This window comes from Notolepis coatsorum (assembly GCF_963971535.1).
Source record: "Notolepis coatsorum genome assembly, chromosome: 5".
In the NCBI taxonomy this organism is placed as follows: Eukaryota; Metazoa; Chordata; class Actinopteri; order Aulopiformes; family Paralepididae; genus Notolepis; species Notolepis coatsorum.
In genome coordinates, this window is record NC_140169.1 from 163819381 (window position 1) to 163847139 (window position 27759).

General features: G+C 42.9%; 1 protein-coding gene across 1 annotated transcript in view; it reads left to right on the plus strand.

Moving 5' to 3' along the window:
• abcb11a (ATP-binding cassette, sub-family B (MDR/TAP), member 11a) overlaps positions 1-27759 on the plus strand; it is a gene marked incomplete at both ends in the record, with an annotated part of 324913 nt that overhangs the window by 20483 nt on the left and 276671 nt on the right. Inside the window, 2 exons of the mRNA XM_084314361.1 lie at positions 13731-14002; positions 23481-23529. Of these exons, the coding sequence (XP_084170487.1) occupies positions 13731-14002; positions 23481-23529 (321 nt within the window). The remainder of the gene's footprint in view (positions 1-13730; positions 14003-23480; positions 23530-27759) is intronic.

Sequence of the window (27759 nt, forward strand, 5' to 3'; positions counted from 1 at the left end):
CTGTAATCTACTATTGCTGCTCTTCTAATAAATATTCTAAACAGGACTTTCTTTGTTAAGCCGTGTTATTGTGTGGGTGTTCATCATATATACCGTGTACTGTATGGCCAGTAATTAAAGTACATAACTAAGTAGTGGTTTAATGATACCATACTCTCAATACAGTCAGGGAATTGTACCCCTCAGTTACAACTACTATTATTACTACTACTACTACTACTACTACTACTACTACTACTACTACTACTACTACTACTACTACTACTACTACTACTACTACTACTACTACTATTACTACTACTACTACTACTACTACTACTACTACTACTACTACTGCTACTACTACTACTACTACTACTACTACTACTGCTACTACTACTACTACTACTGTACCTTTTACGCACGGTTCGATGCAAACAGTGGCGACGCTAGCTCACCGGCTAACGACGTCACTGACGCACCGGTCGTCGTGGGGGGGGGGGGGGGGGGGGGGGCACTCTCTCAGTGACGGAACATAGTGTGAGAAGAGCATTTATGCGGGTGAACACCAGAAAGGCAGCTGGCCCAGATGGGATAACAGGACGTAGACTTAAGTCCTGTGCTAACCAGCTAGCCCCAGTGTTCACCACCATATTTAATCTATCCCTGGCTGAGTCCGTGGTCCCTGCCTGCTTCAAGGTCTCCACTATAATACCGGTACCAAAGAAATCCTCCCCAACAGGTCTTAATGACTACAGACCGGTGGCACTCACCTCTGTGGTCATGAAATGTTTTGAGAGGCTGGTTAAGGATTACATTTGTGCCTCCCTAGCCAGTGATATGGACCCTTTGCAATTTGCATACAGGCCAAACAGGTCCACTGACGATGCGGTCTCTCAAGTACTACACAGTACCCTCTCTCACCTAGACTGCCAGAAGGGGGGCTATGTGAGACTGTTGTTCATTGACTATAGCTCAGCGTTCAACACCATTGTCCCCACCAGACTGGTGGACAAGCTGATCGAGCTGGGTCTGAGCTCTGCTCTGAGCACCTGGATACTGGACTTTCTGAGTGAAAGGCCCCAGGCGGTCAGGGTGGGGGGCTAGACCTCCAACACCATCAACCTAAGTATCGGGTCCCCCCAGGGCTGTGTTCTGAGCCCCCTGCTGTATTCACTATACACACATGATTGTGTGGCCAAGTTCAGTTCCAACTCCATAGTGAAGTTTGCGGACGACACGTGGTGGTGGGGCTGATCTCTGACAAAGACGAGAAGGCCTACCGGGAGGAGGTTGATGCACTGGAACTCTGGTGTCAGGACAACAGCCTGCTCCTGAACATTGGTAAAACCAAGGAGCTGATCGTGGATTTTAGGAGAACACAGCAGGGGACACACACACTCCTGTGGATAAACGGGGATACCGTGGACAGGGTGAGCAGCTTCAAGTACCTGGGGGTCCACATCTCCCTGACCTGACATGGACAACACACATAGACTCAGTCGTAAAGAAGGCGAAGCAGCGCCTCTACCACCTGAGACAGTTAAGGAAGTTCAGAGTTTCGGGGAAGATACTCCAGTCCTTCTACTCCGGAGCTGTAGAGAGCATCTTGACTGGAAACATCACAGCCTGGTATGGAAACAGCAAGGCACAGGACAAGAAGGCCCTACAGAGAGTGGTGCGCTCACACTTCCTACTTCCTAACTGGCTAACGTTATGAGAGCTAACGTTGCTACCTACTGTACAAGTGCATTGGTCTAGTGCACTTCCTACTTCGTACTTCCGGTTCCTGCTGAACAAGTACAAGTGCATTGGTTTAGTGCACTTCCTACTTCCGGTTGCTACTGAACGGACGTGTTTGTGCGGACCTGTTCTCCCAAACTTTCTTGACTGTTTTCCTTTTTACGTAATTTTTTCTTTTTTTAACCATTGATCTTAACTGATCACTGTGACTTTATTGCTTTTATCGTTATATATGCCTACTGTATGTTTGTGTACAGCACTTTGAGCTACATGACATGTATGAAAGGTGCTTTATACTTACTTACTTACTTACTTACTTACTAACTTACTTACGTACTTACTTACTTACTTACTTACTTACTTACTTACTTACTTACTTACTTACTTACTTACTTACTTACTTACTTACTTACTTACTTACTTACTTACTTACTTACTTACTTACTTACTTACTTACTTACTTACTTACGTACGTACGTACGTACGTACTTACTTACTTACTTACTTACTTACTTACTTACTTACTTACTTACTTACTTACTTACTTACTTACTTACTTACTTACTTACTTACTTACTTACTTACTTACTTACTTACTTACTTACTTACTTACTTACTTACTTACTTACTTACTTACTTAATTACTTACGGGTATTGCACTACCACCCCTGCAGGTCTTATATAACAATAGGTGCAAATCCAGAGCCTGCAGAATAATGAAAGGCCCTCACCACCCCAACAACAGTCTGTTCAAGCTGCTGCGGTCAGGCAAACGCCTGCGAACACCAGCAACTAGGACAGAGAGACTTCGGCTCAGCTTCTTCCCCCAGGCCATCAGAGTCTTGAACACTGAACTCTCCACACACAAGCACACATGAGCACACACATAACACACACACTGTATACGCTTACACACTAACAGTCACTTTAGCATGAACACACACACACATATGCTGCACACGCTCACACTCAACGGTCACTTTACACAATGAAAAGGTCACTTTAAAAAAACAAAAAAAAGAAAAAAAAAGGGAGCGGTTCTTGTATAGTAAATAAATGGATATAGCAAGTTAGCATAAGGACACATAGTATAACTGTAGATTGTATAGTATAGCATTGTATAGTAGTGTACATAAGACCCAGTGCCTCATCCGTAGCTAACATTGTATTGCACTATCGCAGGACCTTAGCATGTCTTACCATGCTTTTTGTAAACGTTATGTACATTATACCTGTTATGTCTTATTCTTATTACTTGTATTATTGCACAAATGTCTTATTCTCATTCCTATTCTTATTACTTGTATTATTGCACAATCGTTGCGGGCATGACCCCCCGCATTTCACATGTATGCTTGTATGCTGTGACAAATAAAACTCTTGACTTGACTTGTACTTCTACTACACTACAGTATATACGGATATAAAGGACTATTGTGACCAACCAGTCTTGACCACCAGGTCATTACTCTCATTGTCAGTGGGGCGATTGTGTTATTTATGGGTGTTGTTATTGAGACATTGTCTACCGTAACAGTGGCTAATGGTAACGGCCGTCAGGTCATTAAACTCTTCTTTTTTTTTTACAACCAACTATGACCAACTATGACTTCAATAGTATTAAAGGTGCAGTATGTCATTTTAGGTGTATTTTCATAGCTGAATAAACAAACTGTCCTCGGGGGGGGGGGGGGGGGGGGACTGTGTTCTGAAACACTGTCCTTGAAAAGTTACTGTTTCAATGATGTTGTTTACATATTTACTACTCAAAGAATGATCTTCCAGGCTCACATTTGGTTCACACAAAGATGCCTCAAAATTATTTTGACGTGTATAGTCAAATGTGTTTTTCCAACTAATTGCAGGCTCTCTGAAACAAACCTCTCTCCCCAGGTTGCAATAGTGCTGTATATACCGTATATATATACGTACATTTATATATTTATATTTACCGCATATATATATATATATATATATATATATATATACATACATATCTGTCTGAATATACCTGCATATAATCCTTCTATATACCTACACCTGCTGTAATGGAGCGGCTCACATGCACACACACACGCACGCGCATACACACACGCACACACACACACACGCATACACACATCAAACACTCACCATTCCCTTCTGTTATTGTACTGAGAAAGTCAAACCCCCCCCATCATTCATTTCCTTTACCGTCAGTAGCACAACCAAGGAGTGCTACATCCATTCATATTATCATACATACGTTCATACACATATCTACTATATCGTGGTTGTGGTTTTTATTGGTGTTGCTATTTGCTGGCTAGGTTAATTAATTGATGTGTAGCACCTGTGTAGGAAGTGTTAGTTATATTTCGTATGGCATCGCTCCCGCTCTGAGCCTTACGAGATACTCTATATCGCCTGTGATACCTAATGTATCTCCCACGAACAAAAACACATGCACCCCACCTGTATGGGGCCCCGCCCCTTATGGTGGCACCACCCATATAATCATGACTCTGGTCATGACACACCCTTCCTCTATTTTCGTCCCAGCGCACTGGATGCTTTGCACCATGCGAGCTAGCGGAATGTAAAAGATTAAGGAAGATTAATAATGTTGGAAGCTTACCGGAGGTTGCTGGCCCCTGGCATCTTCGACGCATGTTTTCGGCGACACGACGGGCCTGTGATGTTCCTCGTTTGATGACTGCACATCGAGGTTCAGCTGTACAAGGCTGGCTGTCGGGCCAGCTTGTACTCAGGTAGGCCCTGTGTCTTCAGGCATGGGTATTAGTGTTAGTAATGCTGGTTTGTGTTGTTAACACAACCTTGTTGTGTGTTGGCGCCAGGGGCAAGATGGTTTGGTGAACGTTCTCTGCAGGGAACGGTTTCCAAGCTGTCTTGGGCGTGCTGCTAAAACATCTAAAGCTATGCTAACATGCTATCGCTACTGCCGCATGCTATCACTACTGCTAATTGCTATGCTGTTTTAATGTCTCCGCCGTGAGATGTTGTCACTCTCCCGCCTCTTGCCCGGTTCATCAATGAAGGTCAGTCGGTAGCTGTTGTGGGGTTTTGAGTTCTATTTACCTTTTTCGGGTAAATGGGTTGACAACGGGGTAGGTCGTGGCTAGGTTCTAGCCAGGTATTACCTTGTGTTCCGGCGGGGTTTGTTGAACGGTGTTCCCATCTGGGTTGGCGTCGGGTAGTGGGGCTATGGGTCCAGCCGACATGGTAAACATGTTGCGTGTCTGTGCACAGGCAATTGTTGTCTTGGGTTCCACATTGCCTGGCGTTAGGCTGCAGTAGTATAAGGGCAGGGCCGCTTGGGAGAAATGTGAGGCCCTGTGCATTTTTAGACGCGAGGCCCCCCATCTCCTGGGGCGGCCCTGTGTAGGGGGCTATTGTTTCATTTTGTCACTCTGCTATGAGAAGGTCTGTCTTGCTACAGCTTTCTCTCCTCTCAAACCATTCATACTGACGGTCAATCGGTATACTGGGGGAGTAGTGCGGGGGGGGGGCTTTGTTTACCTTTTTTGGTAAATGGGCTAAACTAGGGCTGGTGTTCTGTTGTGAATATTTTGAATGAAGACGGGTCTGGTCCGTCTCCCCTTAAACTTTGTGTGTATGGGTTTGCTCATTCTACAGTTTTTGTGGTTTAGCTCTTTTTATTCATTTAACCTTTTCATGGTCCACACCACAGTGGAGGGTGCTGTTTGCAATCACCACTGGTGCTCCATGTTAACGTCAGTCCTTTGTTTTTGATATATTGAAACAATGCCCCGCCCGGCCGACACCATGGGTCGGCCTGGCGAGATGGTGTCTGGTGGAGGGGCCTTGAGGGCCGGCCGACGTCGACACATCGCGCACGGTGTTGGTAAACCACTCCGTCGAGGATGTTGACGTTATTAGCTTTGACCCAGCCGCAAGCTATAACCGCTCAGGGTTCCCCTCTCCGCAGGGGATTTTGGTCTTCTGCTGGAGCGCGGGCGGTATTGTCCTAGGCCCTACACCGCCTCACACCGCGCAGCCAGAAGAAGAGAGAGCACGGCCTCGTCAGCGGCGATGACGGGGCCCTCGACAGGCGGCCATGTTTCCCCCGCCAGTGGTGCCCTGGTTGGAGAATCGACAGGGTATCGCGAGGCCGACAGTCTTGGCGGCCGAGGGATCGGCCATTTTGGGTGATTTCGGTGTTGGTAAACCACTCCGTCGTCATTTTGCCGCGAGCAGCCCGCTCCCCGTTCAATCCTCTCTCTGGTATCCCCAGAGGCGGGGCTCTGAGCATTCTCCTTTGGCTGCGGGCCGCGAACCTTCATTGAAGCGTATGCGGCCCCATTCTTCGCTTCTCATGGAGACAGGGGCTGACACCCAGTTGATGGCTGAGCCTGGGTCTGTCCGTGAGAATGTTGTGCTGTCAAGCGGCTCCCACACCTTGAACTGTGTTGGTTGAGCCTGGTGTTACGTCTGTCAACTTAAGTGTTGTCAGCAGGGGGGCTCGAAACCTTTTGAGGCACACAGTGCGGGCTTCCCCGGCCTCGCCTTCGCCAGGCCAGGTATCATGTTGGTGCTCCCACTCCTGGAATATTGGCAAGTGGTCGCAGCTCACATGGTTTGGGGTGGTAGTGATATCACTGCAGGGCTACGGTGTGTAGGAACCCATGGGGGCCTTACACCTTGCATGTCCGGCTGCGGAACAACTCCTTCAGCATGTTCTGGAGGGGTGTTCAGTGGGGGGGCTTTTTTGATCGGAAGCCCCCCGTATCAGACAGGCCCTTTTTCTGTCGGGGTTCCCCCTTGGGTGCGATTGCCTCGTGGGTGGTGTCAGGGTCAGGTGTTCCGACACGGAACGCGCTCCTCGCACGATTCCAGGGTTGTCTTCGCACAGCGGGGGGGACCGGGCCAACTATCTACAGTTCCTGGCGGACCTGCGCCACGTGACGGCGGGTGCGTTGGGAGTGTCGTCACATATGACTACGGCAGTACCATATGTCGAGGTAGATGGAGAGAATGGTGAGGCGGGGACTTGTGTTTACACAACCCCACCCGTTTTCAGGTTTGGTACAGACCCTGTTGTCGGGGTCTCCAGCAGGGACAGCTCTGGTCGACGAGATCCAATCTCTGTGGACGAAGCAAGCCATTGTCGTGGCGTTCTCCTCCCGGTGTTCTCTGCCCGAGAAGTCGGGAGGGAGGGGTGTAAGACCCAGGCTGGACCTGTCCCATGGGAAGGTTCAGCATTTTTTGGATCGTCTCCTACCTGTTGAACACTGTCAGGTGGGGGTCTGGTTCTCCTCCATAGACCTGTAGGATGCGTATGCGCATCCCCGATCTTCCATCCTAGGGCTTACCTACGCTTCCTTTGCAGGGTTAGCGTATGAGTACCAGAGGCTGCCGTTCGGTTTTCTCTGGCTCCCCGCATCTTCACCAAGTGCGTGGAGGCCGCACTGGGGCCTCTGCGTCATCCGGGGTTACGGAGTGTTCTGCCCTGATGACGTTCTGGTCCTTCGCGGTCAAGGTGGATCGTCAGGTCTCGTACCAGGCAGGTCTCTACCAGCCTGGGGTTGCTGTAGACTGGATGTAGAGTATTCCTCTTCCCAGTCAACGGTTGGAGGGCTATGGGCATCCATCTCGGAGCGTGTTGTCAACACGCTCGGGAGGTTCCGTCCTAGGACGGTTACGGCGCTGTCTCACGTCGCGTTTTCACCGACGCCTCCCTCGCTGGTGATGCGTCGGGCCAACGCAGTAGGGGGCAGCTGGCAAACCATGCTGCCCGGTCTGCGCTACGTTCAATGTGTTGGTGTTGAAAGCGGTCCTTCTGGTCCACAAATGGTGTTGATCAGGACGGACGATACGACGTCAGTGTCGTGTATCGACAGACAGGGAGGAGTACGCTCCCCCTGTCTGCACCAGGCGGCGGGCGGCTGGCTATGGGCGTCCTCCATCTGCGCGGCCTAAGGGCTCCCCACATCCCCGGCAGGGAGAATGTGGGTGCAGGTGTACTGTCGCGGGGCGGCCCTCATCCTGACGGGTGAGGATTGCGTCTGGACATGGCCAGGCAGGTCTGGGACCGATGCCGTGCCGCCAGGGATTCTTCCCCATACATCTGTTAGGTCAGTTGTTGGGACGGGTACGTTGAGGGGTGCAGGTTCTTGATCCTGATGGTGTTACCATCTGGAATGCGCATGCTCCCTCCACTGTCGCGCTTACGGCGTTAAGCCGGTGCAACGCTCCTTGGCTCCGACTTGGGATCTTCAATTGGTCCTCGGTCGGTTGTCCTTGGCCCCGTTTGAGCCGCTCGAGCGGGCGCCGTTGGGACAGCTGTCCTTCAGGACCGCGTTCCTTCTGGCTGTCACTTCCGCTAAACGCGTAGGTGAGCTCTGTGCTCTCTCGGTACGTCCAGAGTGCCTGTCTTTTCGGACCGATTGCGGTGTCACTCTGCGACCTAATCCTGCTTTCGTGCCTGAGAATATCCGGAGTTCTTTCCGCTCCCGGGATATTGTGGTTCAGGCGTTTCGTCCTCCTCCTCACACTGGTGAGTTAGATGCGGGCCTTCACCTGTCATGTCCAGTCCGTGCTTGGGGATTTACCTCAGCCGTACTCAGGATTTCAGGGTTACCGACCAGCTTTTTGTCTGTTACGGTGGGGCTCGTGCTGGTAAGGCACTGTCGGAGCAGCGCCTGTCCCATTGGTTGTGCGAGGGTGTTACCCTCTGCTACACGCTGGCTGGGCAGGATCCCCCTGGGGGCGTCAGGGCGCACTCCACTCGTGGGGTGGCTGCCTCTGCCGCTCTCCTGGGTGGGGCCTCGGTGGAGGACATCTGTGCTGCAGCTTCATGGTCCTCCCCGGGCTCCTTTGTAAGGTTTTACCTCATGGACATGACCGGGGGTTCTGTCTCCCAGGCGGTTCTGGGGTCTGTGGCCTTTCCTGCTTCCCGTCCTTTGGTCGGGTAGCGGGAGTGTATGGGTATGGGCCGCAGTGTGTTGAGTCACACGTGGTTCCGCCTGTACGGTGTGTTCAAGGGGTTCTGGCTCCCTCTTGTTCGCATTCAGGTGGAGTTGACTGCGCCCCCCCTTCGTTAGGAAGGATGGGGTGACAGGGCTCCCCGCACCCCTTGATGTGGGCTTACGGGTCCTCAGGGGGTACATCTGTCGGGTCTCGCACCCGCTCTTCCCCATTATCTCGTAAGGCTCAGAGCGGGAGCGATGCCATACGAAATATAACGATAGGTTATGTAGATAACCTAGTTATATTAGTATAGGCTAAGCTCCCGCTCTGCGCGCCCTGAGTTCCCTCTTGAGGGATCTTTTCCTGGGACGGGTTTTTGGCGAGGAAGGGTGTGTCATGACCAGAGTCATGATTATATGGGTGGTGCCACCATAAGGGGCGGGGCCCCATACAGGTGGGGTGCATGTGTTTTTGTTCGTGGGAGATACATTAGGTATCACAGGCGATATAGAGTATCTCGTAAGGCTCAGAGCGGGAGCTTAGCCTATACTAATATAACTAGGTTATCTACATAACCTATCGTTAATGATGTGTGGCACCTGTGTGAGGCCTGATGTGAGGCTACCAGCCAGGTACACAAGGGCCGTTTTTAGCCAGGCAGAGGGGGCTTCACCTGGCCGAGTTAGGAAGTAGGTTAGGTTAGGTTAGGTTTACTTTATTTGTTCAAGGGGGACAGTGTACATTAATAAAACATTTTACAAATGTAAATGCACCCAATTTTTGCCAAAAGGCTAATTTCCATTGGTAGTCCCCCTGCCAGAAGGTACAGGCTAAAATCCTGTGTAAAAAAAGGGTTAGCAATAAAAACAGAATAAAATCAAGATAAATACATTAGAATAAAAACACAACAAAAGCACATAGACATAGTAGGGATACGGTCACAATACAGTCATGGACACAAGGACAGAGCACATCATGACATATTAAGAGACCCAGACATAGACAGACGCACCATATCCATATCCACACACACATATACACAACACATACAGACACCTCAGTGTTGACAGTTCTGGTTATCAATGAGCCATTCCCTAACCCTGCACTTGAATGAATGGTATTATGTGGACACTCTAATTGTTTGAGGAATTGAGTTCCATTGGTGGGATGCTCTGTATGAGAAGACGGCCTGGCCAAATAAACTTTTTTTGAAAGGGATTGTACAGTCCCCCCTTGCCGCACCTCTAGTGTTCCTGGTTGAGGCAGACTTGAGGTTGATAAAACCGGACAAAGGAGGAGGAGCCAATCCACACTTTATTTTAAAAACTAGACAGACGTTTTGATATAGGGTCAGGTTTTCCCAACTGAGTAGATTATATTTTTTTAGAATGTGACAATGATGGTACCTGAATGGTTTCTTGTCTAGAATTTTTATTGCTTAACATAAACATGGTGAAGCTCCGTAAGTGCTTTGTTAGCTCTGTTTATTATTGTGATTGTTATTGTGGAACTCATTTTCTATTGTGGTTACAGTATAGTGTATTTTTGTTTTTTGTTATTTCCCTTGTGTCACTTTTTTTGTAAATAAATATCACCTCTGCACCGTGGGAGGCCGGCGAATAAAGAACACCAACCGTACTTTTTCCCGACTATATGCCATTGTTTGTGGGGGCTTTGAGGAATCTAAAGAGAACCCTGCCACACCTGCATATAATCCATACAACTCTGCATGATAGCATGTACAATAATGCTGTATATACTGTATGTATATATAAGATAAGATATTCCTTTATTGATCCCCTTGGGGAAATGCAGGCATCATAGCAGCATGGGGGGGGGGGGGGGGGGGTACAGGTAGTAAAAACAACACAAACAGTGTAAACAAATAAGTCAATATAATTTACTATCTGACTAACTGAAATATACAGTATTCACAGTATCACATAAGGTGCAGTATGCATAAGGTAGTGACAATACAGTACGGCTCAATACACACAATTGTTAAGAGGATGCAGACCAGAGAAAGACTTTCGTCTTGTTTACATCAGGGTCCCCCATTTTCAATTCATAGTGACATTTATGACATACACAACATATATGACATACATGACATTTATGACATAGGGACATGCATGACAGACAGGTATATAGTACTGTTACATTTGTGACATATACGATATGCAAATATACAGTACTGTTACCCATAGATCCTGACAGAGAATATATACATATGATGGGGAGGAGACTGTACATTAGGAGGGGGTGGGTGGGAGAAATATACATACGGCGGGGAGAGAATACATACATACGGTGGGGAGGAGACTGTCTATAAGGAGGGGGTGGGGGGGGGGTTTGGACATTTACGGGGGCCAGTTTTGAATTGCAGCCTCCCGTAGGTGCTCTTTGAGAGTGGTTTTGAATGTGGGTATGTAATGGATTCACATTCCTTTACAGCCTTGGGTAGGGCGTTCCACATTGATGTGGCATAATTGCGAAACGTGTTTAGTCTCTTGTTTGAGCCGAATCTGGGTTTAACATGATTTGTGGAGCTCCCTCTGGTGTTGTGATCGTGGTATTCACTGACCTTTGGGAAGTATTTTGACATGTACATGGGTACCTTAGTCGTGTAGTGTATCTTGTAGACCAGGCCCATTGAAAGTTGCTGTACTCTGTTGTCTACTCTAAGCCATCCTAGGTAGTCAAAGTGGGCAGGGGTGAGGTGGGTTCTAGGGGTAAGGTCAAGTAGAAGTCTGACCAGTTATAAGAAATAATAAATAAATCTCAATTTGGTCAGTATTGTCATTTGGACAAGCAAAGCCATTACTTTAAGTTGCAGACAAGAAAGACAAGTCTGTCCACTGTCTCTGGTTTTAAAACTGCCATGTTGCAGGTCACAAAAAAAAAAGAAATAAAAAAAAGAAAGATTTTTCGATTTTTTTTCTTCCGATATTCGATATCAATTATTAAAATATATCGCGATATTTATCGTTATATCGCCCAGCCCTGATGCGGTACAAGAATCTAGTTAATTGGTTGACTTTTTTTTATTACATTGGATGCCATTTTGTCACAGGAAAGATTTGCCTCTAGGATGGAACCTCAACCCAGGTAGGTAATTTCATCTTTCCTTGTGACAATATTGTCACCCACTGTAACTGAGAAGCCGTCGGTCTTGCTGAGTTTGTTATTTGAACCGAAGAGAATGGACTCTGTTTTGCCTAGGTGTAATAGTTTGTTATCAGCGAGCCATATGCAGATTTTGCCTAGTTCCGAGCTGAGGGTTTTTTCAACCTGCAACTTGTTCTTGTCAGAGACCAGCAGGGCTGAGTCATCCGCAAACAGGAACAAGTTGCAGTCACAAGCTGACGACATGTAATTTGCATAAATTAGGAACAGTAGCGGTCCTAGTATGCTTCCTTGTGGAACACCACTCTCACTGTGAGGGGGGGGGGGGGGTAGAGTACCGTTTACCTCCACCATCTGTTCTCTCCCTTCCAGGTAGGATTGTATCCAGCTCACTGATAGATCAAAACCAATTGCTTTTAGCTTGTCAATCAGAATGGAGTGATTGACAGTGTCGAAGGCCTTTTGTAGGTCCAGCATGACCATACCGCAGTATTTGCCCGCGTCCACCTCTTGTTTGATGTGGTCGTTCAAATAGAGAAGGCATGTGTCAGTGGAGTGGGATGTTCTGAAGCCAGATTGGAATTCGTAGATTAGATTTTTTTCTGCCAGGTACTTTTCAACCTGTTCGTAGACTATTTTCTCCATGACTTTCGAGATGGAGGTAAGAATAGAAACAGGGCGGTAGTTGCCTGGGTCTAATTTGCTGCCATTTTTGTGCAGAGGGGTCACTCTCACAATTTTTATGGAGAGGTTTATTATGTGTGTGATGACTGGGGTGATGGCGGCTGCTGAGTCTCTGAGGAATTTGGAGGGGATATTGTCATGGCCAGTGGCCTTGTTAGGTTGGAGGGCGCTCAGTTTTTTTAGTACCTCATCGGTTGTTACCATTTCTAGTTTGAAGTCGTCTTTGCAGACCCCTAGGTTTTTGTAGTATGCTAATATGTGTTCTACCCCATAATGCCCTGAGTGGGAGGGTAGTTTGTTTACCAGTGTTGTGGCTATGTTTGTGAAGAAGATGTTTAAGTAATTGGCTACATCCAGTCTGTGATGAGCGTGTTGTCCGTCTTTATGTTTATGTTTGAGAATCTGGTTTTAAGTTTTTTACTGCAGCATAGTTGATTATTGAGTAATTCACATGGTTTGTTTTTGTTTTCCTCAGTTTTGTCATTGATGATTTTTTTTTGCGGTTTTGATCATGGTGTTTACGTAATTTCTTAGTCCGTTTCTTAGAATTTTTTGTTCAACCACGTGGGCTTGGAGTTCACTGTTTGAGCTTTTGGAAAGATTTGTCTGGCTTTTATGAAGTTCAGACCATTTTTTGTCTTTGGTTTTCATAGTGGCCTGTATTTCAGTGTGCATCCATGTGACGGCTCAACGTAATTTTTAACCCTGGTGGTTCTTAGGGGTGCCATGTTGTCTAGTATTGTTGTGAATTTGGTTTTGAATCCAAGCCATGTTTCTTCAACCTGTGTACCACTGAGTTCATCTGACCAGTCCATGCTCTCCAGTTCAAGGTTAAAGGCCTCTCTAGAGTAGGTTTTGAGGTCTCTAGATGTGACTGTTTTGTCACTTTTGTGACAGCCGGCCTTCTGTTTTAGCTTTTTGCGGGTACAGAAAATCATATAATGATCACTTAACCCGCATGCTATCACCCCTTTATTGGAGATCATGGACTTGTCAGAGGTCAAAATGAGGTCAATGGTGGTTTGTGTTGAATCACATACCCTTGTGGGTTGGGTGATTAGCTGGCTGAAACCGTGCAGATCAGAAAACCCACTGAAGGCCTTGAAGACGGGTGCTGCTTTACGCAGAATATACGTGTTCCAGTCCCCAATAAGAATTTTTCTACACCCTCCACCCCAGCTAAACACCCATCAAGTGTGTCATAGAAGCCACTCTGTTCTGCCGGTCTATAGATTGTGCCTACTAACCGCCTCCCTCCGCGTCGGCAGGTGCTGTTGGCTGCGGCAGTGTGCACCAAGGCAGGGAAGGCCATTGTGTCATGGCAGTTCGTGGAAATGACCCGGACGCGCATCGAGGGCCTCCTGGCCGCCTTCCCCAAGCTGATGAACACGGGCAAGCAGCACACCTTTGTGGAGACAGAGAGCGTGCGCTACATCTACCAGCCGCTGGAGAAGCTCTACATGGTCCTCATCACCACCAAGAACAGCAACATCCTGGAGGACCTGGAGACACTCAGGCTCTTCTCTCGCATGACAGGGGTGTAAAGTACTTGAGTAATTGTACTTCGTTACAATACTTAAGTACTGTTTTGGGGGATTTGTACTTTACTCAAGTATTATTAGGTTTGTATACTTTGTACTTTTACTCCATTACATTTCAGAGAAAAAAAACATACTTTTTACTCCTTACATTTAAAATGCAGACCTACAAAGTACAAAGTACAAATCTCGCAGGTCCAACCATTTTAATTAGTATATTTGAATTGTTTATCTGGCCAATCTAACGCTAATGTTATTAATCCTGCGACCGCAGGTAAACAGCCAATCAAATCCCCATCAATGGAAAATGAACCCGCCCATAGCCATGCTGATTGATCCTTGTGCAAGCCTAGAAGCAGACTAGAAAGCGGGGATCTTTGATTAAACACCTGTTATCAGAAGAATAGACAGTCAGAGTGACAAGCCATAGAAGATGGCCACAATGAGTGATGAAGAGGACAAAACGGTCGGCGACAGCGTGGACGGACAAGGCAAACATCCATGGCCCTATCTACATAAAAAATACATAGTTCAAGGACTCCAACATTATAGTGTTGTTGAGTTGCCATCATTCAAAAACCTAATAAATGGTTTGCGACCAAGCACTAACGTCATTACGACTCAGGCCCACTGTCCACTCGAAGATCAGCAAAGCTGCTCAAACCATGAAAGAGAAAGTCACTGCTGCTATGAGTGAAGTTGAATGGATTGCTGGACATCCCAACAAAGAAGTTTCATTGGGGTAACCGCTCACTGGATCGACACTGAAAGCTTTGAAAGGCGTTCTGCTGCACTTGCCTGCAGAAGACTGAAGGGCTCCCATACTTTCAATGTTTTGGTCAGTGCCTTAAACGACATTCACTTGGAGTACAAAATCCGCATTATGCTATTATTCAGAATACACCATTCTGTTTTTAATATTAATATTGTGATATTATTCATGGTGTGATGTGAATGCCGTCCATGTTAGTTTACCTTCAATGGAGAAGTGCATTAAATAATTTTAATGCAAAAAAAAGTGTCCTCTGTTCTTTCATTTCAGCATTGTCTATCACAGAACACGTTCCATTGTGGGCAGAGTGTATGCTTGGTTTCATTCCAGCCTTGCCTAAACACCAGCTGATGATTTCACTAATTGGCTCACCTCTTCAACTAACTCACCTGGTGCAATGTATAGTTAAAATGAAAACTTGGCCCACAATGGAATGAGTTTGAGACCCCTGGTCTATCCCTTTAAAAATAAATGTACTTTTACTTTTTAGTACTTAAGTACATTTAAAAGTAGGACTTTTTGACTTTTACTCAAGTGTGTTTTTTAGCCAGATACTTTGACTTTTACTTGAGTCAGATTTTGAGACAGTACCCATACTTTCACTTAAGTATAATTTCTGAGTACTTTTTACACCCCTGCGCGTGGTGAGGAGTGAAAGTTCAAGTTTGTTTATATTATTTGTCACGTATAAAATACATGTACTTTATGGTAGGGCTGACCTTCGAATATTTTTTTGGAATTCGAACCTTTGGGGCCAAGATTCGAAGCTTTGAGATAAAAAAAATTATAATAAAAAAAGATTATAAATATATATATATATATATATATATATATATTTTTATTATTTAAAAAAAAATATTTTATGTTGTGGGACTTGTAGAGCACTTTGTTCAACTTTGTCAGTGCTGTAAAGTTTAAACCTTTTTAAATCTTAGACAAACACAAAACACTTTGCTTTCATGAAATATTGTAAGCCGTCATTTGAGGCTTTATAAAAGCAGCACAATGAACACAAATCTGTCAGTGCAGAGTCCGACCTCATCTTAAATAACAAACAGCATTGCTTGTTGTAATTAACAAAGAGAGGCAGAGTTGATTTTGCACACACAAAAAATAAATAAAAAAAATTTATATATTCAAATTCTATTTTCATATTCGAATCCCATGCCCATCGAATGAAGCTTCAAAGTATTTAAGACAGCCCTACTTTACGGTCAAATGCCTGGTTCTGTGTGAGCCCCTGAGAGTGTGCTTCATACAGTAAAAAGTAAGTAGAAGAGGAATAACACTATACACTATACAATCTAAAGTACAACCTAAGTACAATGAGTAAAAATGCAGACAATGAGGTACAAAACTCTAAGGTAAGGTGCAAATGAGGTATGAATGTAGTGCAAATCTCTAATAAATGGATCAATATAATGTAGTGTTAAGGTGAGTGTTTGTTTAAAAGTGAGTGTGTGTATGTGGATGTGTGTGCAATGATGAGTGCAGATGATGAGTTAGTGTTACATGGAGTCATTGAGCATCCTGATGGCCTGGGGATAGAAGATGTGTTCTAATATGTTAACTAGGGGTGTGTAACAATAATGCATCGATGTGCATCGCAGAATACATCGATCCTGAGGTCGAATCGCATCGAGATCCAATATCGTGGTCCAAGAGATTTCAGGGGGGGGGGGGGGGGGTGACAGTGGCTCGGGAGGCAGAGCAGTTGTCTGGCAATCCGGAGGTTCCCGGTTCGATTCCCGCTCCTCCCGGGCAGCGTGTCGATGTGTCCTTGAGCAAGACACTTAACCCTAATTGCTCCCGATGAGCAGGTTGAGCAGCACCTTGTATGGTCTCCTCTGCCATCAGTGTGTGAATGTGTGAATGTGTGAGTGAACGGGTAAAAGTGAAGGGGTGTAAAGGTACACGTATCCGTACCGAACCGTTTCACTACTTGACCTTAGGTTCATTACGGCTGTGTACCGAACAAATAAAACGGTATGTTAATTAAGCATTACATCACGCGCAGGAGTGGTTTGTGAACAATAAACCATGCCTAGGGGTGGTCGGGGTGGTCTAGGGGTGGTCGGGGTGGTCACGACTGCAAGTGGTGTAATGCTTTTATACAACTGCCACATTCATCCAACCTTATTGCTATACAATAAACACACATTAATCGAAGATTTATTGAAAAAACCATCCGCCAGAAAAAGTTGTTCCCACAACAACAAAAAAGACAAGTTGCCTCCATGTGGAAGCAGCTCGGAAGTGCATCCAACCAACTAACACATCCAACTGTGTGTTATTGGAATGATTGAGAGAAGTTGCCTCCATGTGGAAGCAACTCGGAAGTGCATCCAACCAACTAACACATCCAACTGTGTGTTATTGGAATGATTGAGAGAAGTTGCCTCCATGTGGAAGCAGCTCGGAAGTGCATCCAACCAACTAACACATCCAACTGTGTGTTATTGGAATGATTGAGAGAAGTTGCCTCCATGTGGAAGCAGCTCGGAAGTGCATCCAACCAACTAACACATCCAACTGTGTGTTATTGGAATGATTGAGAGAAGTTGCCTCCATGTGGAAGCAGCTCGGAAGTGCATCCAACGGATCCAACAAACTAACACATCCAACTGTGTGTTATTGGAATGATTGATTGAACATTTTATTACCAGATGCAGAATGGGTACAATACAGTACGGCTCAATACACACAATTGTTAAGGGTATGCAGACCTACTTTCTATAGAACTTCATTCTTAGATGCTTCTATAGAAAGTAGGTAAAACAAATTAAAAAGTTTTCTTTGCCCTATAGGGGAAAAAAAGTTTTCTTCGCCCTATTTTTTTATTTATTTTTTTAAACCTACTTTAGAGGGCCTAAACTTAACCAGTTGGAAACCAGGCGTACAGCAATAAAATTAGCAATCAACCAATCAATCAATTCAATAGACCATGCTCACTTAAAACAGCGCAGCACTCAGCTGCTTCTCTCTCAGTCTGACTCTCCCCCGCCGTTGCAGACAGGTGTGTGTGTGTGTGTGTGTGTGTGTGTGTGTGTGTGTGTGTGTGTGTGTGTGTGTGTGTGTGTGTGTGTGTGTGTGTGTGTGTGTGTGTGTGTGTGTGTGTGTGTGTGGGGGGGGGGGGGTGGGGGGGGTGGGGGGGGGGTGGGGGTGGGGGTGGAGGTGGGTGGGTGTGCGTGCGTGCCAGACAGTGTGAGAGTGAGCTCTGCAGTCAGGGGGAAGGAAGAAGAAATTTTAAATAAAATTGCAAATAATCAATCAATCAATCCGCGATTTTTCTTTCGTTCTACAGTGACTCATGACCCATCAATTACATCATCCAACATTGTTTAAAGGACTAAGACATTCGTCGTGACAGAATCGCTTTATATTTAGTCGTTATGACGCTATCAACATATCCATTTGTTAAAGATTATTGTCCGCCATCTTGTTTTCTCCGAAGAATCTGCACGGCGGAGTGATGTGATTCGGTTGTGGGCGGGTCCTGGGACCAAGAGCGTGGATTGTGCCCTATTATATACATACGTGTAAATGGACTGTTTCAGCCAATCAGAATCGAGAAATTTGCATGCCGTTGTATAATAACCACTAACGACCGCACATGCAGAACTGTTTTTTGCGTGCAGAATTTAATTCCAAACTCAAGTACATAATTCGTGCAAAAGGCCGGGTGTTCGTTCAACCCACACAGAACACTGAGAGATTACCTGTAATATAAAAAAAAATAAAAAAAGATTACAAGTCGATTATTAATTTCAATATAGAATATTCGTTGACAGCCCTACAAGTACAATTAGTTACTGCACACTACATCACCCCTGAGTGGAACATGGAAAGCCAAACGTTCCCCCACTGTACCGAAAAACCGTACCGAACCTTGACTTCAAAACCGTACCATGGTTTTTGTAATATAATTTACTATAACTAACTGAAGAAATATACATAAATATATATAGGTATGTATACAGACAGATGTGGATATATATATATATATATATATATATATATATATATATATATATATATATATATATATATCCACATCTGTCTGTTCATACCTGCATATAATCCTTTTTACATATCTGTAGATACTATATCTATATCTGTACATATCCCTTACCTACTCTTACGCTGCTGGCCAGTATGACTTACTGTCTTTATACCTGTATCACGGTACATATTAATACTACAACTCTGTACATACATCTGATTAGCACTATTACTCAGTCCGTAGTACCAATTAATATATTTTATACGCAGTTTAATCACCTGTACATTGTATATTACTGTTGCACTTTGTCACATTTGCACTCTGGTTGGACGCCAAATTTATTTTCATTGTAGTTGTGCTGTATGATAATACATTTTAATCTAATTGAATCGAATCGAATTTAATTTAATTTAATTTAATTTAATTTAATTTAATTTAATTTAATTTAATTTAATTTAATTTAATTTAATTTAATTTAATTTAATTTAATTTAATTTAATTTAATTTAATCTAATATGTTTTGCAAACGAATTTCAGGCTCTGTGAAGGTAAACAAACCTCTCTCCCCAGGTTACATAGTGCATCTATAGCTTTAATAATGAAAACCCATATTTCCATGTGTTCTTGCCAGTACACTATCTATCTAATATCACTTGAATAGTTTACAGATTATCCACTTCTCCAGTTTGACTCTGAAATACTCCTGGGTAAGTACACTGGTACATTCCAAATATGAAATAATTGTTTGCACCGCTTTTGCTTTGTCACGGTAGGAAAACAACAACAATGCATATTGATATCAAACTGGTATCAATCATTACATTCTTGTGCACATTAACTCGGCTTCGATCACTGTACTTTTGGCTCACAAAGACCGTCTGGTTGAGGTCAGGACGCTCTCTTATCAGTCTAATGGAGACATATAACGGGGGAGAGGACAGGCATAGGTTACATTCAGAACGAGATAGGAATCCCCTGCCGTGGTCTTCAGTGTCGGAGGTCCGAGGCTGCGGTGACCAGGACGTCCTTGAGAAGTGGACTAGTACTAATACAACAGGTACAGTTGGCGTCCTTTTGGGTATCAAACAGGAGGAAATACTGTCAGGTTTTAAGCTGTGTGGGTATCAAACAGGAGGAAAGACTGTCAGGTTTTAAGCTGTGTGGGTATCAAACAGAAAAGACTGTCAGGTTTTAAACAGTGTGGGTATCAAACAGAAAAGACTGTCAGGTTTTAAACTGTGTGGGTATCAAACAGAAAAGACTGTCCGGTTTTAAACTGTGTGGGTATCAAACAGAAAAAACTGTCCGGTTTTAAACTGTCCGGTTTTAAACTGTGTGGGTATCAAACAGAAAAGACTGTCAGGTTTTAAACTGTGTGGGTATCAAACAGAAAAGACTGTCAGGTTTTAAACTGTGTGGGCATCAAACAGAGAGAACGACTGTCAGGTTTTAAACTGTGTGGGTATCAAACAGAGAGAACAACTGTCAGGTTTTAAACTGTGTGGGCATCAAACAGAGAGAACGACTGTCAGGTTTATACTGTGTGGGTATCAAACAGAAAAGACTGTCCGGTTTTAAACTGTGTGGGTATCATAAAGAAAAGACTGTCCGGTTTTAAACTGTGTGGGTATCAAACAGAAGGAAAGACTGTCAGGTTTTAAGCTGTGTGGGAATCAAACAGGAGGAAAGACTGTCAGGTTTTAAGCTGTGTGGGTATCAAACAGGAGGAAAGACTGTCCGGTTTTAAGCTGTGTGGGTATCAAACAAGAGGAAAGACTGTCAGGTTTTAAGCTGTGTGGGTATCAAACAGGAGGAAAGACTGTCCGTTTTTAAGCTGTGTGGGTATCAAACAGGAGGAAAGACTGTCCGGTTTTAAACTGTGTGGGTATCAAACGGGAGGAAAGACTGTCCGGTTTTAAGCTGTGTGGGTATCAAACGGGAGGAAAGACTGTCCGGTTTTAAACTGTGTGGGTATCAAACGGGAGGAAAGACTGTCCGGTTTTAAACTGTGTGGGTATCAAACAGAAAAGACTGTCCGGTTTTAAACTGTGTGGATATCAAAGGGGAGGAAAGACTGTCAGGTTTTAAACTGTGTGGGTATCAAACAGGAGGAAAGACTGTCAGGTTTTAAGCTGTGTGGGTATCAAACGGGAGGAAAGACTGTCAGGTTTTAAGCTGTGTGGGTATGAAACAGGAAAGACTGTCAGGTTTTAAACGGTTGCATTATTTTATCTGTCTATTCTATTTTTACTAACTCTTTTATTGAACTTCACTATTGCACTATTTTGCTGATCTTTTATTACTGTCTATTTAAAAATGGTCTACTCTATATTATGTGTGACGATCGAGCCGTAAACAAAGAAGCCTGTTGGGATGTTAGATTCTAATGTGAAGAACTGTGATTTGGAAAATGTCTTACCTTGACTTTGTCTATTTTGATGCTCATTTTATGCCTGTCTTTTTTAATTTTTTTTTTACTGTTGTGAAGCACTTTGAGCTGCAATTCTTGTATGAAAAGTGCTATACAAATAAAGTGTATTATTATTATTATTATTATCCATTGCTATGCTCTTATCTTCTTGAATTGTGTTTCATGTTCAAGTTTCAAGAACTTGATTTGTCACACATAAAGTACATGTCAATTATAGGGAAATGCTTGGTTCTGTATGACCCTCCTGAGATTGTGCTTCATACTGTAAAGAAAAAGTTAAAGAGTAAAGACCAAACGCTGTAAAAAAATAGACAACATACTAAACTAAAATGTACACAATGCAAAAAAATATAAAAAAAAAACGCTAAAATGAGGTAGAGAGGTACTGTTGAGATGTTAGATATTTGATGATGTTGGCTGTGAATCTCATCGTTCCAACAAGTGATTTAAAAAGGAAGGGGGGGGGGGGGGGTAGGCAATGACAACTCCACGCGGCGTTATGAGGTTTTCACACACCAGTAATGATAATGATATGGTGTAGAACCCTCATATAAGTCCACATAATCATTAGGATTCATGACACATTCCCCAATTATTTTGTCCTGTTTCTGGGAAAGTCATGGATTATATTTGAATATCATATTCTGGAGGTTACAAGAGACAAGTTACAAGTTCAAATTGCTGCCAGAGATGCACATGGCTTAAATATTTCATTTAATTTCAAACCTTTATTTCAACTCGTAAGACACTGAGGTTACCCTCATTTACAGTGACGACAGACACAAGACACCGTTTATCTGCAATTTCATACATATAGACACAATAAATAAAATATCAGCTAAGACAGTTACAAGTCGACACACAGTGGTCGGAGATCATACTTTTAAATGCAGCAAGAGAAGGAAGAACCTTCAGCTTCAGTCGGAGGGCATTCCAGGTGTTATAAGTAACTAAAATCCTAAACGTTATGACTTATCATGCGCGGATGAACGGGGGGGGGGTCGTTTATAATTCCGTGATCGTCAGTAAATGCTTTATGTAGTATGGGTGATATATTGATCTGAGCAGTTTGCATTGATAATAATAAACAAACAGGCTGAAAGTAACGTCAGCGTCCTCTTACCGTTCGCCGATGAGACTGGAGGAAAACGATCCAACTTATTTGACGGCGATCTCCTAAATCCATTTCCGGTTTGTATAATCATAATAAACGGCCAAATCGTATCGATTATTGCGTTATGGCAGCGATCGCTACACACGGACGTGTGTTTACAGTCCCGCAACAATATGCGAGTGCCGGACGCATTTGCCAGATGCACAAGAGATCCACTTCCCGTTGCAACTCGCCGATCATCCACCAGGTGGCAGTATTGAAGCCTTGCAGAGTTGTGCAGGCTCCCACTGCATCAGACCAGGCTCCGTGAGGGAATTATGAATAACATGACGAAAAAATGTAATATGATCTCAATAACGTTGTACGCCGTGGAATGGCAGAATTCGCATGAACTTGAAACACGTCGTAAGCCGTTTCCGGCGGTGGATGTGTTAACAATTGTGTGTATTGAGCCGTACTGTATTGTACCCATTCTGCAATCTGTTAAATAAAGTTTTCATTCATTCATTCATTCATTCATTCATTCATTCATTCATTCATTCATTCATTCATTCATTCATTCATTCATTCATTCATTCATGCATTCATTCATGCATTCATCAATTCATTCATTCATTCATTCATTCATTCATTCATTCATTCATTCATTCATTCATTCATTCATTCATTCATTCATTCATTCATTCATTCATTCATTCATTCATTCATTCATTCATTCCCTAAAATCTGAATTCTGTAGTTTTGACAATTGTGGAAAAAACTGCTCAATGAAGAAACGTTTTGTTTTGTATTTCTCTTCTTGGGCTCCTCTGATCATCCACGAAGACGTGAATGACTGGGTCAGAGCAGCAAACATGAAGAAATCCTTCAATCTTCCAAAACTAGAGAAAGATGAAGGAAGTAAGTAACTTGTTTATTTTTTTCAGCCAAGAAAATGGCACAATCATACCAGCAGCTGGCTCTGTTACGAGCTGAATATATACAAATCACATCAAATAGGTTGAATTTATTATATATATTTTTTTCTTTTTTCTCTTTTTTAACAGAGAAGGAAAATGGGTACGTTTATACTTTCATGATTATGGCTCATGATTATTGAACGCCTCTAACTAACCTTTCAGGTAATCATAAGCTTTCCTCTTATCTGTTATGTTTCGCAGGAATGAGAAGGAAGGAGAGGACACCTTGAGTGTTGGATACTTTCAGCTGGTAACTCTCTCTTGTCAAACAATTCATTAACGATCAAATCCATTTAAACTAAGACCTGTTCTCACGTCTCTTTCTCAAATTTAGTAAGTGTGTACAAATGACAAAATAGAAAGACAGATGCAAGGATTACCTTTGTTGTGTCCGATGAAACTGAGAAGTTGGAGTGGCTTTTTCTTTTTCAAAATTAAGTGTTTCAAACTGCTAGTATGAATGAATGTTTTTTTTTAAATGTCAGTCTTATTTTACAAAGCAATGAGTATACATACACACTTTTTTTTTTTAACGACCGAAAAGGTGTTCATGAAGGCTTATATTGCCTACCCTTTTTACTAGTGCTGTCGGGCGATTAAAAAAATTAATCTAGTTAATTACAGGATTTGTAATTAATTAATTAATCTAATTAATCACATTTTAATCGCATAACCATTTTAGGCCTGATATTTAATATTCTATAATCATATTTCAAATGGCATGTGTCCGGATGGCAGAATTCAGTACTGTATCTACAAAACCTTCTGTTTAAAGGATAACTCCACTTTTTTTTTTAAATTAGCTTATTTAACATCTTCCCTGGAGTTAGACAAGAAGATGCATACCTTTTTTGTCTCTGTGCGTGCATTTTAGCTTTGGGAATAGACGCTCCGTTAGCATAGCTTAGCTTCATCACTGGAAGTGGGGGAGGACAGTAGCCTTACAGTGCCTTACAGTGTATTGCAAGGTCTGACATTGACCAAACTTGATATGCATGACCTTGGTGGGCTCTAGGTCAACTCCTGAAAAGGGGGTCAATGTCAGACCTTGCAATCAAAAGTTAGGGGTGCACTGAAATTATGGCAAGGGTTATTAGCCCCCTAACTTTTGATTGCAAAATCTGACATTGACCCCCTTTTCAGGAGTTGACCTAGAGCCCACCAAGGTCATGCATATCAAGTTTGGTCAATGTCAGACCTTGCAATACACTGTAAGGCACTGTAAGGCTACTGTCCTCCCCCACTTCCAGTGATGAAGCTAAGCTATGCTAACGGAGCGTCTATTCCCAAAGCTAAAATGCACGCACAGAGACAAAAAAGGTATGCATCTTCTTGTCTAACTCCAGGGAAGATGTTAAATAAGCTAATTTAAAAAAAAAGTGGAGTTATCCTTTAATCATCTTCCATTTATTCATTTGCTTAGATTTTTCAGGTCTGGTCAATTTTAGCATTATTCACAGTCAAAGATTTAAAAAAAATTATTGATATTCTCATTTGGTTCATTACAATTTACTCAAGCCTAGTAACAGACACAGTATTTCTGACACTGGGAATACATTCCCTGAGATCCATAGATGTCCCTAGAATCAGATACCAAGAACATGCAAATGAGCCATATTAAAAAAAAGTCTGTAAATGTGTATTCTACGTTCTTATGGAATGAATGAGATTAAAAAATATTTAAAGAATAATAATTTTTTTTTATTAATTTTGAGTTAATTTTCATAACGTGATAATTTGCTGTGTAATTCATTAATCTAATTAACGCGATAAACTGACAGCCCTACTTTTTACATTTAATTATTTAAAAAAAACTGTTTCAGAACATAATTTTGCAAAAACAAAAGGTTACGGAAGTTTGCTAGTTATAGTGTACAGTTATATACAGTAATATACAAAACATATACACATTTCTATTTTTGTCACAGTTGTAATATACAGTTATATTATAATAAAATATAATTAGGATTATAATAAAGTTTTATATTTATGTATCACCTTATATTTGAAAATGGTCTTACATTTATTAATTGAAAGCTCTCTAAGCTTTATCTCTAGATTTGGACATTTACCGGGACCAGTTTCTAATTGCAGCCACCCGTAGGTGCTCTTTGAGGGCGGTTTTGAAGGAGGGTAAAGATTCACATTCCTTTACGGCTGTGGGTAGGGCGTTCCACATTGTTGTTTGTGACATAATTGCGAAATCTGGGTTGAACGTGATTTGTGGAACTCCCTCTGGTGTTGTGGTCGTGGATTTCACTGACCTTTAGGAAGTATTTCGACAGGTACATGGGTATCTTTGTGGTGTAGTGTACCAGGCCCATTGCAAGTTGCTGTACTCTACTGTCGTCTACTCTAAGCCATCCTAGATTGTCAAAGTGGGCAGGGGTGAGGTGGGTTCTATGAGTAAGGCCAAGCAGTAGTCTGACCAGTTTGTTTTGTGATGTTTGGAGCCTTGTTTTTAAGCCTTTGAGGTGTTTTGGTACCATGACGTGCAAGCATAGCATAATAGCATCATCCATAGCAACACTATATTATCACGACATCCAAGTTGGGGGATCCCCCTTTGAAAGGCCCATCTGAGGTTTCTCTCCTCCACATCGCCTGTGGTTCTTTTTCCTATTGCTAGGTTTTTAGTGAGTTTTTCCTTACCTTCGCTGGGGAGTGTTACATGTTTGGATTTTATGGTGGATTTTTGTTCTTGATTTATTGTGATGTTTCTTCTTGACTTGTTTAAAGAAGTATTGTCCAGCCCATGGGGACATTACCTTGTGATTTGATCTTCCCTGCAGTTCCGTTTTGCCTCGTGGAGGGACAAGGTGCAGATGGTGGTGGGGGGGCTGTGCACTCTGGTCCACGGGGCCGCCTCGCCCCTCATGCTCCTGGTCTACGGCATGATGACGAACACCTTCGTGGCCTATGAGCTGGAGGTCCAGGAGCTGAAAGACCCCAATAAGATCTGCGTCAACAACACCGTCTCCTGGATCAACGGGTCTGTATATGAGACCGCGGACAATATCACGGTCTTCTGTGGATGCGTTGTGATGTTTTTTTTTTTTTTTATATAAAATAGAGTGTATACATACATAGTACATACATACATACATACATACATACATACATACATACATACATACATACATACATACATACATACATACATACATACATACATACATACATACATACATACATACATACATACATACATACATACATACATACATACATACATACATACATAAACTGTGTGGGTATCAAACGGGAGGAAAGACTGTCCGGTTTTAAACTGTGTGGGTATCAAACAGAAAAGACTGTCCGGTTTTAAACTGTGTGGATATCAAAGGGGAGGAAAGACTGTCAGGTTTTAAACTGTGTGGGTATCAAACAGGAGGAAAGACTGTCAGGTTTTAAGCTGTGTGGGTATCAAACGGGAGGAAAGACTGTCAGGTTTTAAGCTGTGTGGGTATGAAACAGGAAAGACTGTCAGGTTTTAAACGGTTGCATTATTTTATCTGTCTATTCTATTTTACTAACTCTTTTATTGAACTTCACTATTGCACTATTTTGCTGATCTTTTATTACTGTCTATTTAAAAATGGTCTACTCTATATTATGTGTGACGATCGAGCCGTAAACAAAGAAGCCTGTTGGGATGTTAGATCCTAATGTGAAGAACTGTGATTTGGAAAATGTCTTACCTTGACTTTGTCTATTTTGATGCTCATTTTATGCCTGTCTTTTTTTTATTATTTTTTTACTGTTGTGAAGCACTTTGAGCTGCAATTCTTGTATGAAAAGTGCTATACAAATAAAGTGTATTATTATTATTATCCATTGCTATGCTCTTATCTTCTTGAATTGTGTTTCATGTTCAAGTTTCAAGAACTTGATTTGTCACACATAAAGTACATGTCAATTATAGGGAAATGCTTGGTTCTGTATGACCCTCCTGAGATTGTGCTTCATACAGTAAAGAAAAAGTTAAAGAGTAAAGACCAAACGCTGTAAAAAAATAGACAACATACTAAACTAAAATGTACAAAATGCAAAAAAATATAAAAAAAACGCTAAAATGAGGTAGAGAGGTACTGTTGAGATGTTAGATATTTGATGATGTTGGCTGTGAATCTCATCGTTCCAACAAGTGATTTAAAAAGGAAGGGGGGGGGGTAGGCAATGACAACTCCACGCGGCGTTATGAGGTTTTCACACACCAGTAATGATAATGATATGGTGTAGAACCCTCATATAAGTCCACATAATCATTATGATTCATGACACATTCCCCAATTATTTTGTCCTGTTTCTGGGAAAGTCATGGATTATATTTGAATATCATATTCTGGAGGTTACAAGAGACAAGTTACAAGTTCAAATTGCTGCCAGAGATGCACATGGCTTAAATATTTCATTTAATTTCAAACCTTTATTTCAACTCGTAAGACACTGAGGTTACCCTCATTTACAGTGACGACAG